The 20,928-nt window shown below is 40.9% G+C and overlaps 1 protein-coding gene across 1 annotated transcript in view; it reads right to left on the bottom strand.

The window, feature by feature from the left end:
• NCAPD3 (non-SMC condensin II complex subunit D3) overlaps positions 1-20,923 on the bottom strand; it is a gene marked incomplete at its 5' end in the record, with an annotated part of 28,156 nt that extends 7,233 nt beyond the window's left edge. The window contains 23 exons of the mRNA XM_029086715.1: positions 1,093-1,172; positions 2,389-2,627; positions 3,638-3,745; positions 3,841-3,955; positions 4,488-4,595; positions 6,079-6,194; positions 6,314-6,411; positions 6,748-6,939; positions 8,384-8,604; positions 9,381-9,515; positions 10,455-10,528; positions 13,274-13,357; positions 13,533-13,595; positions 14,114-14,366; positions 14,556-14,681; positions 15,291-15,363; positions 16,069-16,202; positions 17,326-17,413; positions 17,681-17,742; positions 18,098-18,277; positions 19,155-19,333; positions 20,150-20,309; positions 20,885-20,923. Coding sequence (XP_028942548.1) covers positions 1,093-1,172; positions 2,389-2,627; positions 3,638-3,745; positions 3,841-3,955; positions 4,488-4,595; positions 6,079-6,194; positions 6,314-6,411; positions 6,748-6,939; positions 8,384-8,604; positions 9,381-9,515; positions 10,455-10,528; positions 13,274-13,357; positions 13,533-13,595; positions 14,114-14,366; positions 14,556-14,681; positions 15,291-15,363; positions 16,069-16,202; positions 17,326-17,413; positions 17,681-17,742; positions 18,098-18,277; positions 19,155-19,333; positions 20,150-20,309; positions 20,885-20,923 — 2,927 coding nt within the window. The remainder of the gene's footprint in view (positions 1-1,092; positions 1,173-2,388; positions 2,628-3,637; positions 3,746-3,840; positions 3,956-4,487; positions 4,596-6,078; positions 6,195-6,313; positions 6,412-6,747; positions 6,940-8,383; positions 8,605-9,380; positions 9,516-10,454; positions 10,529-13,273; positions 13,358-13,532; positions 13,596-14,113; positions 14,367-14,555; positions 14,682-15,290; positions 15,364-16,068; positions 16,203-17,325; positions 17,414-17,680; positions 17,743-18,097; positions 18,278-19,154; positions 19,334-20,149; positions 20,310-20,884) is intronic.
• Positions 20,924-20,928: the final 5 nt, after the last annotated feature.

Genomic DNA, 20,928 nt, shown 5'->3' with positions numbered 1-20,928 from the left:
CTTTAAGCCTTTTTCATCCAGAAAGAGACAGACGTTTTCAGCATCCACAATACTACTTCATTCTTTTGCATTTGAAGTAAACAGAGACAGAAATAATTTGAACTTGAATCCTGGCACAAGACTTTAATTATTTAAATAACTTAAGTTCCATTGTGGCTGAGACACTTACAATACTTTGTGAAAAGTTAATCACTAAAAGTCCTGCAAGAGCTGCAAGTCAATCCCAGACTCGAAGAACGTGGTTTTGTCTGGATGCACTCTCTGAATGCAGATGCAAAGAAAAAGGGTCCCACAGAGCCTTTAGCTAAAGCTCTAGGAACATGATGTTGCAATGTCACCATCTACTGGAAAGACATTTTTACATATTTAAAAACTCACTGGAGAGAAAAAAAAAGTGCACTAGTAAGCAATGGCCCTGGCCACACCACTCTTTAGATGGACTGTTTCAGGCAGAAGCAAGCAGCAAGGTGTCCAAGCCTCCTCTGCATGCAGCATCCCTGTATGATCTACCATCCTTAGAGAAACCTGCCCCCCTCTCACTTCTCACTAACAGAGCAGCTTGAGACTTTGAAATCTACAGAAACTTCACAAACATGCAGTTAAAGCCAGTGTGCATAATTCCTCTTACATGTCAAAGTATTAAAAAATGTGGTAGAAGGCTTAAAAAGACAGGGGCATGCCATGTAAGAAGAAAGAGAGCATTTAATCCTATTCCTAAAACAAAACCAGCACTCAAGACAGAACCTGTAAGAAAAGCACAAGGAAGATTTGTAAAGGCTTGTTTCAAAAATTCCTTTTTTCTAGATAACTGAGAGGCAAAAATAGAGCAGAGCTGCATGTTTTGAAGACAGCCAAGAACACACAACTTGCTACTTTGGGACCTTCAAATGACTTGGAAAGAGGTTGTGTACTCCTTTGCTAGCACTGCAGACCCTAAAGCGTGCACAACTGTATGAGTGAAGAGGTTAATGGGATAATCATCTGTGCTCTGATTGAATTCTTCTCCACGTGCCAAAGGTGCACGACTGAGTCTGGTTTTGAGGACATCTCTGATCTTCAACTCCTTCATTATTTTACAGATGAGTATTTTACCTGGCAATATCTGGATTTGGATCCACCAAGACACTGACAAAACGGAAGAAGAGACAGTCTTTCCATTTCACAAACTCCTCCTGTAAGAAATTGGCAGACAATAAATTATCAAACTGAACCAGGAAAAACCCAGTGTGAACTTTCAAACTGTATCAGGGCAATATCTGATCGAGCCTAGCAGAATGTACATCAGGCAAACGAGCAAGCTGTACAACTTCAGCTGGAGGTACACAAAATAGACCCCAAGAAGACAATGTTTTGGAGGATGCTTTAAACAGCATAAATGCCACAGCAGCAAGCACCTAGGTTTACCACAGGTAGCAATAAAAAAGCAAAATCATGAAAAATCTGTCCTCCCCTGCCAAGGCACAAATGCTCTTCAACACTGGTGTCAGCCAAATGCATTCCAAGTCTGCCTTGGTTGGCTTCATACAAACACTGAGAGCATAAACATCTTGAGCCTCTCAACATTTATATCTTTGGAACAATAAGCAAAGACAGTAGGAGACAAAGGTGCTGTGATGCTTGTTGTGTTCATTCATATAGGAGTGAAATGGAAGGGAATTCAAAGAAACAAAAGAGAGGAAAAGAGATAACAACTGACTAAAAATAATCTCATTATCCAACTGTGTTAAGTGTCCTTGATGTGACTTCTGCCTAGCTAACAAACAAACAAAAAAAGCAGTACCAAGATATATAGAATCATAGAATGGTTTGGATTGGAAGGGACCTTAAAGATCATCCAGTTCCAACCCCCCTGCCATCAGCAGGGACACCTTCCACTAGACCAGGTTGCTCAAAGCCTCATCCAGCCTGGCCACAAACACTTCCAGGGAGGGGGCATCCACAACTTCCTTGGGCAACCTGTGCCAGTGTCTGACCACCCTCACAGTGAAGAACTTCTTCCTAATATCTCATCTCAACCTCCCCTCTTTCAGTTTAAACCCATTTCCCCTTGTTTTGTCACTAACTGCCCTTATGAAAAGCCCTTCCCCAGCTTTCTTGTAGCCCCTTCAGGTACTGGGAGGCCGCTATAAGATCTCCCTGGAGCCTTCTCTTCTCCAGGCTGAACAGCCCCAACTCTTTCAGCCTGTCTTCATAGGAGAGGTGCTCCAGCCCTCAGATCATCCTGGTGGCCCTTCTCTGGACTTGTTCTAACTGGTTTAAAGTCTTCTTGATTTAGTGTAGATTAATCGAGGTACAAGGAATACCCCCCACTGGTCAGGTTGCCAGTATTCAGCACAACAGAGATACTTGAAGCAGGTTGTCAGATACGTGCTTAGAACCTCGATTTACCTGCAGAAGGTTGGTCAGCAGGATCAGCGTCTGCTTACGGATCAAGGGGCTTGGGTCCTTCAGGCACAAGGAAACGTTGGGAATGTACCTGTCCACCATGGATGTGTAGCGGACACACAGATCACATATAACGATGACAACGTTATTGCGAACAGCCACATCACGCGACACCTCCAGCTCTCGAACTAAAGCTGCAATCCATTTCTTTGCCAGATCCTCATGCTGTAAACACAATTTACCTGTGAAACAGGGACGAGACCATCAGTGCTGTAAATATATTCTTCTTCCTAACCACCACAGCCCAGCTTACTGCCTTCTTGGAGTCCAATAGGAGCCAAAAAAGGAATCAGGAAGTAAACAGGAGAATAAACAAGAAACACATGCTGAAACTTGATGAGCAATCTGCATAATCTACGAAAGAAATGATACTTCAAGGAGTTCTTCCAAACTCCTCTTAGAACTATAGTGTGGGTCTGTATGCCAAATTCCCTCCTTCACAGCAAACTATTTCTGTGTACAGGGTATTATTCAAAGCAGCTAAAAAGAACAGCCCCAGCTGTCATAGGCATAGCAGGGAGACATCCACCTCTAAGAGCATTACTAAACCAACTTAAAATAAAATAGCCTGCATTCTAACATTACTTCTCCCTAATTGCTTCTAAGTTCTGTACAAAAGTATTAAGCCTCCCAAAGCAGTTAAGGAAAGAATAATACTGTCTATCTGCAAGAGAAGAGACTTGTTCCTAACCACAGAGGCACTACAAAAACAGAACTTGCACTCAGTACTCTCCATAATACTGGAGATGTAAATTTCACCAGGCTTCTCTCAAAGTTCCTCTTCATTCATGCTGAGAACAAGTAACTATGTGCAGTCATCCTGCTCTAAACTACACCAAAAGCACCACGTTTTCCTCATCCTCTGTTAAGTACCTTAATACATATAAGATGATCCATCAGCCAGACAGCAACCAACTCCAAGTACTGACAATTCTGAGGGACATTGCTAATTATTGACCACTATTACTGCAATAACTACCTTGGGAAGCAGTCACATAGATGGTAGTGTTTTTATTTGTGCAACTTGTTACCATGGATATTTGCACTGCTAAAAGCTATGAGTTGAGGCAATGCAAACATGGAGCATTTTGGCTTTCCATTACAAGTGACACAGCTTTTCAGCAGAACTTTAACCAGAAAGGGTGAGAACTGGATACACAAGGCCACGCTTCTACTGCAGGATGGCACTTACCCAGAGTAATGAATGCGTGAGCTCTGACCACGGGAGGCATGGCTGATCCTCTGAACTGGGACAGTGGCTGAGAAGCTGCAGTTTCCTCACCATCTGTAGTACCAGGCACTAGGAAAGAACAGGTCAGGAATGAAAACATGCTTTTCCAGTAAACAATGTTGTTTGTAAATGCAAAACTAAAGGCAGTAAGGAGAGAGCCTCACGTTGGTCCTCGTTGACAGAAGAAGCCAGAATGGACTGAATCAAAAGAAAGATGCGTTTCTCCACTTTGGCTGGACACAGCTGTGCAGCGTCACCCAAGATGAAGAGGTGTCTCACCTACAGAGAAAAAGCAACACTGTAGTCAAAAGGCAGTGGCTGAGCTGCAAATTAAGTCAGCAGGAGTCAGTATGGTACTTCTCCAAAAACAATTTAAAATTCCCTCAGTCCTTTCAAGAAGAGAGCGGCTAGAGAACAGGTGAAGCTCTGAAACAGAAATGGGGTGCGTTTGTGTTTAACACACTATAGCCCCCACACATCTACTGATAACACTGAAATACTCCTCAAAGCATTCTATGTGTTTTACAGACTTCTTTCCCAAACAGCTCATCTAAGAAGTATGAGTGGAAAAGCAAAGAAAAAACGTGTAATTTTATTAAAAACACATAAGGCATCACATCCTTAAAGCAACTGCTGATGTATGAAACTGCTGTAGGCTCCCAGGCCCATCAATACCACATTTCATTACAAGCTTCTACACAAGGCAGTGTATTTTCCTACATAACACAGTTATTTGTGTGAACTTTAAGAAACACCAACTTCAGGAACACCTACATCCTTTAACCAATCTGTGAAGAGGAGCCAAACTTACCAAGAGATCTTCTTGCAGCTGCTCTGCTCCATCCTCTTTGAGGACTATATTCGAAATATAGCTTTCGCAGGTGGATACTAAATCTCCAAACACCTGGTTGAGCAGCTCCTGCTCCATAATTAAACAAAATTAATTTCGTAATTTATTAATTAAACAAAACATAGCTGGAATATCTGTTCACATATGAATCTCTTATCTGAAAGTCCTTATATGCTTTTAATAATCTAGGTCCTACTGAAATCAATCAGACAGTGCTTAAGAGTTTTAAAATTCTTCCTGTACATCAAAGGATGCGTGCAAGTGGCAAAACACCTTAGAGAATCTGGGTTTTAATGAGCCACAGGCCTAAGTTTACTTCATTATAGAAATCACATAGATTTAAACAAAAAGGATTTAGGTGACTGTTCCATGGATATCCAGCACATTTGAGGTTGTCTGGATGAATTTTTAAATGTTGTTTGGAAAACGCAGTTCCATTCAAATGAAAACACAAAGTGAACTCCAAGGGGCAGAGGGGAAACAAAAAAAAAAAGCTAATTGTCTATCAGATTGTGATAAAGCATCATTTCTCTGGTAATATAAGAAACCAAATACGTGTATTCTATCAGATTGTGATAAAGCATCATTTCTCTTTTTCTACCATCTAAAACTGGTAATATAAGAAGCCAAATACGTGTACGTATGGCAGCTAAGCTGTTAGAACTGCTAAAGTGACCATTGTACAGGAACATCCACATTTGGCTGTAAGCCAACATATTGTGATGATTATAGCTACAAGGGAAGATTTTCTGACTGTCAATTTAAAAAAAATAGAAACCATCAATCTACCCTGGCTTCTGAAGCACAGAGTTTGTGCAGTTTTGCAAACTATTTACTGTTATTAAACTTTATTGGGATGCCCATTATAAAATAGCTGTCATCAATATTGAAAGAGAAATATAACACCTACATAAAGAGAAATCATTAGCAAGAAAGACTTGCATCAGTTTTAGCTTCTTTGCAACTGTGCTCTGGTTGAGATCTCTGTTTCACCAGCAAAAGAGAGCCCACCTTCTCAGAATAAAGCTATGGCATAAAACAAATGGGGGAAGCAAAGAGAACTGTGCAAATAAAGTGTTATTAACTCCTTATTTGGTCCCATGAAAGAGGTCTAGAAAATATGTGTATCTACAGCAGCTCTGGTATAGAATAGTAAGAGCTTATAGTATAAACCTACAGCTTTTTACTGGACCATGTTTGAGAAATAGCTGATATCAAAGGCACAGCAATAGATCTCCTTCAGGAATTCTGACAACTTTGACAGAAGGCAAATGCAAGGTATTTCAGGTGGGGGAGTGGGACGGGAAAAAAAGTCCTTCTGAAGAAAGAAGATTTCTAACAAGTCCCTCCTTAGCTACAGGATGTTCCCCAACACAACTGCAGGAAAGCAAGTGAGAGAGCTGAGCAGGATAGACTCAAGCTGCTGTTGGCTTCAGATCCTCTTTGTTTAGAGAGCTAATCAACTGACAGACTGGAGACTGAAGCTGCCTTCAAGACATGGCCCTCCTAACTGTGAAACAAGCTATTTTCAAAGATATATTTTAAGTCACACCTGTGCCTTCTCTGGCACATCTGCACACGCACGGCAGAGCTTCTGCAGAGTTTCTACAGCTGGGCTAATCACCACCAGGGGACACTGAGACTCCTTCAGCCAGCACTTGATATTATCTGAAAACGAGATCACACACATAAAATGAGCATTTCCTAAGCTTATGGAGAAGAAATAACTGTTAAGATGGGAGGCACGAACCCTGCCTTCCCCTCTGCAGTTTCTCAGGGCCACTCACCAATCAGCCTCTCACAGGTGCTTTTAGGGAGGTGCTTTGCAACATGACCGATGACACACAGTACATGTCCTGCAGTATCAATGTTCATGTTCTGCTGCCTGAAAAATAGTAGAGCAGACAAACTAACATGAACACTAAGGAACAACACCAAATCACAGCAGAAAAGTCCTTTCATCTGGGATATGCATTATTAAGGGAGACCTGTCAAACCAAGTGAAAACTCAAAAAGCTTAAGCTAAAAGTTAGTTACTGCACAAATCCACAGACCATTATTTGCCTCCCAGCTGCAGAACCGACTGCCCAAATAAAGAACTGTGGTCTAAGCAGCTAAACAGCACTCTGCCTGTGGAAGGACAGAAAGTGCTCACTTGCTGTGTTCCTGCTCTTCATCCCCATCCCTCTCCTGCAGGACGGTGTTCAAAGCACACAGATACCTGCTGACATTGTCCCAGGATTCAATGATCTTCGAATAATCCAGCTTGGGTGAAGAACCTGCTACCTTAGCCAGCAACATCCAAGCTGCTACAGCGTGCTCCGTTTCCACGTGACACATGACATTACTGATGAAAGCAGAGGTGAACTTATTCTGTCTGGACCACATATGAAAAGCTTTGTTCAAGTAACGGCTACAAGGAAGAAAGAAAAGAAAAATTAAAGGAGTAAACAAAACACTTGGTCTTAGATACTGGCAGTAAAATCCAACATCCCTGGCCAGAATGCAATGGACAACACAAGGAAGCTGCTACCACTTGGCATTCCCACTACTTGGAATACTTCAGGATTTCTACTACGTCTTTTACTAGCAATATTTTCAGTCTTTCAGTTCATAACTGATGTACTACAGACCTAGCATGCAAGCATGGATGTAGTGCTCTGTGGCAGTAAGACAGAAGGTCAGACTGATACCATGACACATCAAGAAAATAGAATTTCAGCAATCTGTAACAAAGACTTTCCATTAGTTGTTATTTAACGCCCATAGTAGGACAAGATACAGTAATGTTAAGGCAGAGTAACTTGCTCATTTTTCTATTTAACCCTGGTTACCTACTTCACATTGGAAGACTTCTGAGATTTATCAAGCTGCAAGGTACTCTAAGGCCATGAAGAAGAAGGTGCCATGAATCTGCAAACTATGTTCTAAAATAACCCAAATTAGAACACTGACAGTTTCACAGATTGGCAAGGCAGCACAACCAGTATCTCATTTTCTATTTCTGAGCTATTATGCCCTGTTGACTAATAAACATACAGCTGTCTTTAATCAATGTTATGTCCTTGTCATACTGTGTGTCATCCCATTTCTTCTGCTTTTGCCCACAGCATTCTGCAAAAGGCAGAATAATCCTATTTGTCATAAGACAAGTAACACATTGTACACCAGAATTAATAAAAGGCAATGTTGTCCTTTCTTTATATATCCTCTCTTACTTCTGTCATCAAAACACCTCCATTGGACTTAAATATTCATGCTGCTAGCAACACATTGAGAACAGCATGCAACACCCCTCTATAGGAACACTCAAGTTCAGGGAGAGAGCACAGGTAACAAGAAGAGCAAGTGGAAATACTTGACACAAAGGAAAGCTGCACTCTTCTCACCAGCTGCCAGCTTGTCCATGCTCGACAGCTCCTCTGTCCCACGAGCTGGCAGAGCAACACAAGCACCTCACAACATCTCTAGCAGTAATATGCACTTATATTCAACCAGGGAATTCAAATAGCTTAAAAAAACCCAATAAATTTAGTTTCTTGTCCTTGCACAACAGACAGCACGTGCATTTAAACAATATGCAAACTATGGTACCTAATGGTCTGTGGCCACACAGTGAATGAGAGCACTGAGAGTATAAATTCATACCCTTATCTTAGTCTTCCACTCAATAGGCAATTTCCTTCTGTAAAGGAAAAGCTCTGTATTCTAACAGGATTAAAAGTAAAAAAAAAAAAAAAACCCAAACCTGGATTTTGTCCCTGAATGCTAATGTAGTAAAGGCAATAAAAACACCTGACAAAGGGTTGTAACAGAAAAACCATCAGAACCCACAATGAAGGAAAAAATGCACTTACTTCAGCTCCTGGCTTTCTGAAGTCAAAAGGGTAAGGAGGTCCCACGCTAGAGCCTGCTTTCCATCTTCACTCCTGAATTTATTGTAATGTTTTATATGTTGCAACAAGAGCTGATCAAGGCAATCCAAAGCCTTTTCTTGGACAGAACTTTCAGCGTCCATCACAACAGGCACCACTCCATTTAACCAGGCCTTCTGCACTAGAACATTATTGTGCTGAGACTGAGAGAAACACACGTCGTGTTAGAAACATTTTAAAATCACAATAGGATCCTCTATGCATGAGTGAGATCAGCAAAGGCCTAGAAACCTCCAGATTCAGCTACTAACTTTGAAAATAAATGTTAATAAGCCCCAGCATAGTGCTCAACTAGCAGTGCAATGTGGCAGCATATGGGACAGAGGAACTTGTATCTCCTTGACACTGCAAGGTATTTGATCATATCTATGATCAAGCTACCTGGTGCTTCTGCTGAAGTACTGTAATACTTTGTTTTGAAACCCTATAAATAATTATAACAGTATTGCAATAAAAATGTACAGCATATGATTTAACACTGAAAAAAAAAAAGAGCTTTGCTTAATATAAACCCTATGCTCCAAGCCTAAGTTACTAACCCTTTGTGAATAAATAGAAAAGAAGGAAAAATATTGCAGTGCTGTCATCTACACATTACATCTTACTAAAGTGATTCAGGGTTTTTTTTAACTCGAGAAGGCCAGCAACATAAACATTTTCTCCATGACACATAAATCAACAGCCAGGAAAATAAATGTTTCCAACAGTTGGAAGCATCCTACATAAATCTCAAGTATGGATAAGAATGAGTCATGACTTCCAAGTCAAAAGGTAATAAAAAAAAATTAAAACACAGTCACAAAATGAAAGCCACTGAACGAACAAATGAAGTGTACCAGATTTGTCCGTTTCCTCCTTCTTTTAACCCATAGTTTGCTCATCTCTGGTCTGCATAAGAATCATGGTATGTTTTTCTCACCTCAAGGAGCTCTGTTATAGACTCCAAGGCCTGCTTCCGTACGGACACAGCAGGGTCCCGGCAACGCTCTTGAAGAGTGGACAAATCTTCTGCAGTACAAGGGATCACTTTGTACTTCAGGATGTTCATAAAAACCTGGAAGTCAAATACCAACATAATTTTGTTGGGAACAGCAGCCATGTGCATTGAGTAGTAAATCAAAAATACACTCTACTCCCTACCACCTTTAACTACAGATTTATTTATCTCGACAACAGGGAAACATCACAGTCACAATTTATGAGTCCTGGGCACAACCAGAGATGTAGAATGAAACAGAAAACATCTCTTCAGTCACTCTGATTTTATACCAGCATTTGGATAGAGTGAACGTCACCATTTCCCCTTGAAAATAATGTTTCTTTTGGGTGAATCACATCTTTTACCTGGTACTAAGGAAGAGGGGATCTTAATATTTTATTTTTTAATCAAAAAGCATCAAAACAATTGTAAAGCCTTAACTTGAGAAGTTCAAATCAGTGTGTGAACTGAGGGGGAAAAACTGGGGTGAAGAGGACTAACAGAGGAAGGCAGACAACAGCAAATACTTATTTTTTTAAAAGGATGAAATTTTCATTGAAGCATATCTCTTTAAAAGCTAATGACTTCATTAAAAACATTGAGCAACAAGCAAAGCAATGCAGACCTCAAAAAGAGGCTGGATATAACCTAATCTCTTTGTTAACAAGGTCAAAACAAACTAAGCAGCTAATATGCTTCAGTTTATGAGGAAGCTGCTTAATTGAAATGCCAATTGACATTTGAAAAGAGCCTCTCTTTCTAAATGACAGAATAAGAGAATGCCAGCAAGAGTACTAGAAAAATTTTCCATCATCATGCTTGCATTATTTACTTATCAGGAATTAGCAAGCAAGACCTTTTTAAGGCCTGTAGGCACTCTGCAGGAATAGCAGGAAGCTACAAGTGGGCAAAGTTACATACAGTTCACTACGGTACTATGGTCTAATTATTTCTTTTAACAGCATTCTGGGTAATGACTGAGAACAAGGAATCATGTAAAAAAACCTACTGTACCTGGAGAGCTGATTTCCTCACGTTGGTTTTCTCATCTCTGGCTCTGAGTCTCAGCATGGCCATGACTTCTTTGCCTATCCAAAACAATGATAAAAAGAAATTACCCACAGCACGATTTACCAGCAGTAAGACACTGAACACTGTGCAGCAGCAAGGAGGGATACAGCTCTGAACTCAACTGAGCAGCAGCAATTTGTTGCCTGAGACTTTCAGAGGGCAAGAGAAGAGGACTGGACAAAGCACAACAAAAAACCACCCAAATTAATTCAGAATGAGGTATAAACCAAAGGGGGAAAAAAAACCCCACCCCACAACCCGTTTTCCAAGTTCTTTCATTTGAAAATATATCTTAGGACATATCACAAAAGAAAGTGATACACCAAATCATTTGATACATGCAGCAAAAAGAAAAAAACCCTGTAATTTCTGACCTATTTATTTTTCTACATGAAAGTTGTCAGGCTACCATCACATTTTGAAAGCTCCTCAGATGAATCATGCACAATTCTAACAGAAGTCTATAGCACAGGTAACCCTGCCATCTGTGGGAAAAGCATGTTGGGGGCAAACCACAGACAAATGGACCCAAGGCAAACCCAAGACAGCTTAACAGACTTGTATGCCAAGAGCTTAAAATGCCTACAACCTTTTGTGAGTTATGCCTCAGAGCTCCACAAAGCACAAAGTATTAATTTATGAACTGCTGTATTTTACAGAGGGGAAACGACTCCATTTATGAACTGACTGATTTCCTTGAGGCTGCAGAATGGTCGCTGCAAAGAAAAACCTGAGTCTACAAGGATACCAGAACACATCTCCCCTCCCTCAATGTCATGTTAGGCCTCTAATTTTAGTTTTCATGGCCATATTCATACTTATTTCTGCATGTTCTCTGGGAAAACACACAATTGAGATGATTGTGTTTTTTACATGACACAATAACTGAACACATGGAGCCACAATCAATTTCTCACCTTTTGAATCATTCAGATGGACTATTGACAAGCTGGCAATACCAATTTCAAGCATTTTACCTTTGCTTTTAAGTTTTCTGTTTATTGCTTTTTGTTAGATTTCTTACAGCATTAAGTAAGGTTTCCCAAATATATGCCAAATTCAGAGATTTGTTACTTAAAGAGATTCACGTGGAGATTCACTCTATTGCCATTAAGAAATAGGATTAGTCACAGGGAACTAATCAAAAGTAGTCTGAAAATAAATTTTTACCAAGGGAAGCAAAGTGACTTTGATCTGCAGTTTCTTAATGGGGGGCTAACTGCAATTGCATCTTCCTCCTGAGAACAGCTTGATGGAAAAAGCACAAAACCTTTTCATTGCAAGATTTCGCCATTAAAATAGTCCAGCTCTTGTGAAGATTATTGTAAAATACTCTATTATTTTAGCAAATTTGGTCAATTTGCCAATTGATATTGATTTTACAGTGACACAGAAGAGAGAAAAAAGAAAACAAAACCAAATCAGCAACAAAACAAAAAACCTGCATTCTAAATGGCTGAAAGGTATCAAGGGAATATAATGTTTGTACACTGCTTGGCAGTGGCAATTCTGCAGTGCATATTTCACCCTGCAGATTATCCCTACCCTTCTTATCTTTGCCCTTGTGCATTGAGCATGTTCTGACTATCCTCTGCTAAGATTTATTTCACTCATAAAATATGAGCTGTTTGGTCTTCATAGAAGTGCAAAATTAGCACAGGCATAAGCCAAACACAAGCGTGTGCCAGACAGCTTTGCTAATGCACCTTGACTGCCTCGGAGAGCCCTGTTTTTCAGCTATCCTCTTGAGCTCCAGACAGTCCTTTATCATCCATTTCTTTTCTTAATTTGTTTTGCCAAGTGCCAAGTGTATGCTTAGCTGGGTATCAGATACAAAACCAGGCATCCTCTGCCACAAGGAGCCTGCAACTAAACAGGGAATACACAACACCTTAAGTGGCCTAGAGGACACCTCTATCTGAGAGAGCAGATTAACTAAATTTATCAGCAAAATGTTTTAAAAGAAAGCTTTCAATGGAGAAGATTGGAGCCTGGCTCATGGAGATAGGGAGAGAGATCCCCTGCGAAGAGCAGCATGAGATGTGTAACAAAGACACAGATGCAGGAGGTGAACTAAGCAGCGAATTGAATTGTCAGCAGCTCAAGAGGAGTGAACAGCAAGTACTGAGAGCAAAGATACCAGCAGAGGCCTAAAGGTTAGGAAGAAAAGCTTTAACACTGAAAGGAAGATATTCAAAGAAGGAGTATAGTGGCCACAAAAGCCAACTTATACACTCATTTCATGCTATCAACAAATTAGAACTAGCTGCTTGCCATTCTGCATCAGTCCATTTAACCTTGCACTTTGCTTTCAGCTCCAGCCAATACCTGATGCTGTAGAGAAGCGAATTCCCTACATGACAGTGCTAGTCAAAGGTGCTGCGGTTCATGTAGGAGAAATATATTAGTTCCTTGTGCACTGGAGCAAGAGATTTAATTACCCTTAAATTTATGGAGTTACAAGTATTATATCCCACATCAATTACCTTCCTTTTTGGAAAGAATAAATGACCTGCTTTTCAACAAGTGTTGCTACCACATTAGTACAAACGAACATCAGTATTTCAAGATTAAATGTATTTTTCAGACTTGAGTGGGAATAGTATTTCTTTATGATCACCCCTAAGTGTTTCTTTTAACAGCTCTACAGAAAGCACTCTCCACTTTCTTTGGAAAATGGACAACAAATACATTTCAGAAAGTCTAATTTCAAATAAGGTTTTGAAAAGTTATCTGGAAAGGCTAGTATAATTTTGACATACCATCAAGCACAGCAGTATCGCTGCTGCCTGTCAACTCCACAGTCTTGAAAGTCGGTAAGGTGTTCAGTGGATGGTTGGACATAGCTGAAAGAAAAGTTAAAAGTTTAAGAATAAAAAAAGGCATACATTCACCCAGCAAGATGATTCATTGTTAAACAGAGAGCCTCATGCATGCCCTAGGTTTTACAGATATGCATATTTTTAGAAAATGGCATGCCAAGAAAAGCCCAAGACTTACTATAAAAGAATGACTCGATACCTTCTGCACTGACTGTCAAACTCGCAGTGTTTGTGTCTGCTTCCAAGACTGCATGGCCAGAGGCTGCCAAAAAGAAATAAAAAAAAGAAATTAAATGAAGTACTTTAATTCCAGATATCCTGTCATTCCAATTTTTTTTCAAGCAAGTAATCTAACAGTAGGATGCTACATGCATACTTCTGAATTGTGCCATCTGGCCTTTACCACACCTGAGGGAGTTCAGAATGCCAATCACGAACAAAACAACTTAGCAGAAGCAAAAGGCAACTCAAGATTTAATCAACTGTCAGGCAAGAATAATTTTTTTTTATTCAATGAGCAATTTCAGTCATCTGTAAATATCCTTCAAAGGTATCTCAGGGAGGAATCTATTTAGAACTGATGTATGAGAATAAATCCCTTCCAAATAGAAGGCTTCGTGAGTAACAAGACTCATGTGGTACTTCTCATTATGACACAATATACGAGGACACTACGTGCAGACTTCTAAGTTCCTGACAACTAGATCTCCCATCCCCCAGTAATTATTCTCAAAATGTCCAAGAAATATTTTCACTATCCAATTTATCCATAATACTTACAGCTTTGTAGTAAGTCCTGTATGCTCTCCAAGGTAGTACCAGCTTTCATTTCAAGACAGTGGGCAAGGCTGCTTAAAGCTTTGCTACGGACCATGGGTGCTTTATCTGAACATCGGCCAAACACCATGACCTGTACTAAAAACTTATGCTTGAGAAACTTCTGATGATCCAGGGACAAGGAGCTGTCCAAGCTCTTCTCTGGCATATCCAACAAAGCTAACGCTACATCAAGAGCAAACACTCTGTGAGCAATCTGTTTGGAAGAAAAAAAATCACACAAGGTGCTCTCTTAATGTAAGCAAAACCATCAGCATTGTCTACTCAGTTTACTCAGTTTTAGGTACCAGCAGTTACAAAAATACTATTCAATACTGACACCAGACCCTTTATCTTCAAAACACTGCTGTATCTGAGCCCTGGAACATCAATGGGATGTACTTACTTTCGAATTGAGTGAGAATTTATAAAGCCAAGCGATGAAGTCAGCAAACTCTGTACAAGGGAATTTATTTAGCAAATTCACCAAGGCCTGTGCAGCATATGTGCGATAATCAGCCTTATCTGGGACCTGAAAAACAAGGGCAATCGCATGGTATGACATTTCAACGCTCTCCTCTAGAAGCTGGAATGGTGTTTTAGGGCTTAAGATAAATATTTTGTATTTAATGAGGCGATACGGTCACATTCAACAACGACTGGGAGAACAATCACAGCTTCCTTGGCCGTTACTTCAGCACTCGCCTGCAGCCACACAACAAATTCCCCAAGGCGAAGGTGGAGCTTAGATTAAATCCAGAGGCAGTATTTCTACATGGCAGTCTTCAGATAGTTAGCTAGGCAAAGAGCTCTCACAATCCTCATCTTCCTCTACCAAAACAGTGGTAAAAGCAACAGCAAATTTTGGACAGCTCAAAAGTAGAGTAGAATCAGCTGTGAATGAGGGGGGAAGTGTTCATCCTCAGTGTTCTCCTAGAATGTGACACTATTTTTAAGATGTCTGGAAACTTTGAGAAAGATCAACACAAAACACAATCAGACTGTCAAGAAATTTATAAATTATTAAAATCTTTTCATTCCTTACAAAACATTGTGGAAATGGATTTCCTAACTATGACAGCTACTGCACTGTATCCACACCTGAGTCCTTCAGCTTAAGATGCAATAAAGCTTAACATACCTTGGCACAGATATGTTGCAGTAATATTCGAAGAACAGGAAAAGCAACTTCCTTCAGCTCATCTACTATAGAACTGCACAGAAGAAAAACAAGCAGATGTTAATAAGGCTGGTTTTATAACAGAGAAAAAAAATCAAGTCAAGGACATTCCTTCTGGAAAGCATTTCAAGTCAGGAAAAGTGTCCATTCTGGAATCACACGTGCTAGTGCAACAGGATATAGTCAGACAACAGACCTACTTACTTTCCACACTAACCTGGCTTTTCAGGCAGGAAACATTTCTTTCTACAAGTAGAAGGACAATAGGAAAAGCTTCTTTATTCTCAGTCTGCTTACTATATGCTGTTGGTGGATCCCTGAACAAACTACACTTCCCAACAACATGGATTCCCACATAGGGGGAATAATAAACACAGGTAAAAGGTATCTCTAAGCAGGAGAAATCAAACAACTAAGGAGAAATGAGCTCCATATTAATCTTTTATCTTCTTTACAATACTTTGTAGTAAACTGAAAAACTAACACAAAGCAAAATACAGAAGATAGGTCCCTTCCACTCACTGCCACTTTTCTGTCAAACAGCACCTCCTTTCTCCTCCACCAGCAAGTTCAGTCAATTCCTATTACAGACATTTTAATTAAACCTAATTTGTGCAAACAACTTCAAAGTCAGCGCCAGCTTGTCTCATCTCTTTATCAACTAAAGAGTAAAGCAAAGGCATGCCAGAAGAAAGAGCAGACATACCCAGAAGGGTAGTGCCAGAGCTCTGTACTTCACCTGATGAATTTTATAGCCTGATTCCTGGCACTGATCACAGCCGAGGTGATTGCAAGGACTGTGTGTCTGGAGCCCACACCACTCTCCACCATAAGAATGACATTGAGGATTCGCTGGAAGACACAACGAAGAATCTGGAAAGAAAAGGTTATTTTCAGGGTTCATTTCAGTAGCAACTGGATAAGCATTCTGACCAAGTTTATAAAATAATTCTGAACTAAGCAAACTTAGATCCAAATAATCACACCTGTCAAATTATGACTCCTAGCAGAATAATTCAAAGAGGACCCATTAATACACACAACATCTTTCCTAGCCATGATGTTCTCCTGCAAGTCCAGGAAGGCCTAAGAAGGGCTCCCTGACAGCATCAACAGATCCCATCCAAAGCAGCGGACTTCAATTCACCAGACATTTGGAATTTGAGGAAATTCCTCGCTTTTTGCACATAAGACATCTTAAACTAAATGCATGTTTTTACTGCAATGTGCACTTGAACTTCTGCAGCTTCCTCCCTGCCACACGTTTGTGACCACAGCATGCCTTGTTATCCTGACATTCATTGAGCAGCCAAACAGGAGAGGCAGGGAAGATGAAGCAGGTCTGAGAAGGGGAGATACTGCATCTTCCTGAGACCACAAATGTCAACAGTTCTGGAAAGCCTGCGTTGCACTGAGAAACCAAGGCGGCTGAAACACAGGTCTAAGGCTGTCAAAGCTGGGTGGACACTCAGGTATATGTCAGGCTAGCGTGTACAAAGCTCCAGGCTTCCCTGACTAGACAGCTGCTAATACCCTGGCTTGCTAGCTCAAAACCAGTTCAGATGGGTTTACAGAGACACACACAGTGTGCTTGACAATTTAACAAAATAAAAATGTAAAGTTGCAGACACATTTCTGGTAGAACTGGATGTTTCATGATGAAAGACTATTCTCTGAATGCAGATCAGCCCTGCTTACCATCATCTGCGCATAACACTTCCCCATCATGCTTCACTGCTGCACAACCCAATGCTACAGCACATTACCAAGCTGTGCTGGAGCTCCATCTAGCAGGAAACAAGAAAATTCCAGGCAAAGGCAGTAACCTGGAATTCTCTTTGTTAAGATACAGAGATCTAATGCCACTGTAGCTATCTGCTCTTGTCAATTCATTTGCCACAGGAGTCACTAGAGCACAGAATTCAGAGAAGGAAAGAAACAACTACTCCTTTTCACCACTGCAGTGTGGCTTTTAAAGATGCTGTCCAACTTTTACCTTATCTTCTGTACCATGCAGAGGGGAACACAGTAACCGCAGTCCATGATAAGCCAGCTCAGGAATGTACTTGGCTTTGTTAACATTCCTAAGCAAAAGAAGGCAAAGAGATGTCTTCCTCTCTCATCAGAGAAACATTTACTACAACTATGACAAGTAAAGGTGCCCACTGACTGGAAAACATTCAATATTTACTAAGTGTTGTTTACTGTTAGCTAGGTAGAACACCTCCTAATTATCTTTAGTGAAAGAAATCACTGCTTTCATTTGCATATAAACAGGATAATAACAACACAAGCATCGAGCACTTTACTTGTTCAAAGCACCGTATAAACATTAAGAATTATTTGCTCACGTTGCAGCTGAAAACTCCAACTCATACACTGCTGGCTCAAACCTTGTCAGTTCAACAAAGATCTGCAAGGAAACAGAACCAAGCTTAGCTAATTCACATGAGGGAAGGACGTGTAGCTCTGCTTGGATGCTTGGGGTTCAGACAATAGGGAACTGGAGTCTAACTTTCAAACCACAGCACCTCCCTTGAAGAAGAACACAAGCAGACCCCAAAGCCCACAGGGCACTGCCCAGGAGGTGCTAAGCATAAGAGACAGACATGGAGCAAGCACCACACTCCAAGATTTACACCGAGGACAGTCTAATCAGGGGACCAGTTTGTGAAAAGGCAGAGCTGTCATCATTCCTGTAGCTATGGAGTGTTCTGCATCCACCAAAATTTAGGGGACACAAGGTTCCTTGAGTTAAATCTCCTTACCTGCAGGCAGTTCCGCACGCATTCAGGTTTTTCTTTTAGGGAGAATTTGGACAGAAGTCTTAAGAAGTTTTTCAGAAGAAGGAAGATTGAGTTGCGAACTTGAAGAATATCATCCGTTGAAAAGTAAACATTTTCACAATCCTCATCCTCCTCCTCCTCCTCTTCCAATATCTCTTCCATCTATATTGGTAAAAAAGAGAAAGAGCATCATCCTGTCCCACACCACTGGCTGATCTCTTTTGCACGCTTCAGTGCTTCACAGAGTTCTCAGGCTAGGTTCTGCACAATTTCACATCCAAAATTCTACATATTTTATTTCAGATTAGTTAATGCACTTAACAGTGAGGGGAAAAAAAAAACAAAAACCAAGAAACAAACACAGACAGGAAGAGGAAAGTTGGGTATAAAAAAAGAAATCTTCATACCCAGCCTGTTCTTATTTAGAAGGAGAAAGTCCATCAGAACTGAAGACAATTATCTGAATTCTAATCTGACATTTGAAGTAATCTCAAGTAATTTCCATTGTGCCTATGACCTTCTTCCCTTGCTTGTCATGACCCTGAGGCACCAATGTTCTCTCAGGATCTTTGATGCACAATTCTGAGTTCCATTAAAAAAAAAAAAATCTCATATAAATGTTAGAATGAGCAGCTGAGTACAGCTAACCAAAGCACTTAGCCCTTAACTTCCCACCAGTAAGTCGGCAAGGAAACTCCAACGTCACTTGCAAGCTGGTCACCTACTAACTTGAAGGTCTCTTGAAGGAACTGATATAAATTAGTTTCTCCCTTTGCTACTGAGCTTTCTAACAACACGCCACAGACAAATAAGCTTTTTCTATTAGTCAGCAGCCAGGAAACTGCAGCTAATGTTGAATCATCTGAAATTCCTAGTAACAGGCAGAGGATCAAGAGCACAGCTGAACTGCTGAATAAAAGGTTAAGAATTTTAAAAGAGGTGAAAAAGAATATCACATTGACCTAGAAGTGAAAGAGCTTGCCAGTGATTTGCTTATTAATAGAGATTTTTATCTGAAGACTTTATACAAACACCTTACACTGCCATTCCTGCGTGGTTTTCCTTTCTTTCTGTTTCTTCTTGCATTGGTCTGAGAACTTTGAGTGTGCATCTTCTTTCTTTTCCTCATCAGATCTGGTTCTTGAGGGCAACTTTTTGTCAGGGTGTGAAGACATCTATCAAACATCACTTGATGGAACAGCTGGTTAGCTACACTGCCTGCCCAGAAAAAAACAACATCAGCCATCTTCTGGACAAAATACATAGAGAGCATCAAATCATCTGGCTAGCTCTCCATTTGCTTTGACAGCCAAATAGATGACAAAGACAAAGGCATTGTCCTGGGAGCCTCAGAGTTCAGGAAAGAAAAAAAGAATTGTTTGAACAAAGCCAAACTGTGTCAGGATGACATGTCATCAGTGATGACATTCTCCAGGAGGACCACTAGCTGATTGATGCCTTCTAGCTGGTAACACAACAAAGATCAGACAAACTTAAGTAGAGTACACGTTGGCCTTGAATACCAAAGGACACTGCTGTGAATCGACCTGCTAGAAAACTCCAGCTGCTCATTATCTTAAACAAATACCTTTTTTTTTCTCCTTTCACCAATGAAGCTGTCCCAAAGCACTGCACAGTGAAATTCTCCAATTACAGAGCAAGAACAGGAAGAAGTTTCTGCCTTTGGTGCATATTATTATCAAACCAGAGGCATATGTGTGATTTCAGCTCTGTGTCCCATTCAGACTCCTCTGTCGACCTTGTCATAGAGCTACTAAGGAGATGCATGGTGACGCAGACTTGGACCGAGACCATCAAGCCACTTTATGACAGAAGCCCAAGCTGCCATCAGAGCGTAACAGCTGCTCAGCACTCAACACCACACCCGAGTGTGATCCCCAAGGATTTCAGGGAGATCAAGCAAACAGTTCAAAAGTCATTGCTTGTTCCAGCTGCAATTCTTATAAAGGAGAGAAAGCTGATTTTGCCTGAATGATGTTTTATCCAACAATAAAGACACGTCCCTTCGCTCACCTGGGATCTCCAGCAGTAAGAAGTACAACCCAGCCGCATGGAGAGCGTAAACCCTCTGCTGTGCCTGAGCTCTTTTGTGCTGGCCCGCTTGGACAAAGTGGTGCAACACAGCCACGAGAGCGTTCTGAGAGCTTTCTTTAGCAAAGAAGGTCCAGATATTCTGAAGCAAAATACATAAGTAATAGTGAAAAATCCAGTAATGACACAGCTCGCTACCAGTAGCTGCTACTAACATTTTAACATTGCTATGTATGTGTGGTGGTTTGGGTGGATTCACCCTTTTTGCTTGCAGCCAAACACAGCCTGCTCTCTCACAAGGGCAGGGAGTGACAGAACAAGGGGTGATGGCTTGAAACTGGAAGAAGGGAGGTTTAGATGAGGACTGAGGAAGAAATTCTTTGGTGTGAGGGTGGTGAGACAGTGTCCCAGGTTGGCCAGAGAAGCTGTGGTTGCTCCTCCCTGGAAGTGTTGAAGGCCAGGCTGGATGAGGCTTTGAGCAACCTGGTCTAGTGGAAGGTGTCCCTGCTGATGGCAGGGGGGTTGGGACTGGATGAGCTTTAAGGTCCCTTCCAACCCAAACCAGTCTATGATTCTATGATTATAAAACTATTCAAGCTGTTTTCTGCAGTCTTAGACTGTTTTGTAAGTTCCAAGGCGGGACAGACTTGAACACCAGGAGAGCACAGGACCCGCATCTTTGCTAGGCGGAGCGTGGCCCAGCCCGAGGGGCCTTACCTCCCTGTTCTCATGGTCCTCGGCAGCGAAGGGCGACAGAGCCC

This window comes from Antrostomus carolinensis, unplaced genomic scaffold (assembly GCF_000700745.2).
Source record: "Antrostomus carolinensis isolate BGI_N321 unplaced genomic scaffold, ASM70074v2 scaffold16279, whole genome shotgun sequence".
Classification (NCBI taxonomy): Eukaryota; Metazoa; Chordata; class Aves; order Caprimulgiformes; family Caprimulgidae; genus Antrostomus; species Antrostomus carolinensis.
Note: the sequence above shows the minus strand (reverse complement) of the source record. Positions and strands in the feature narration are given on the sequence as shown.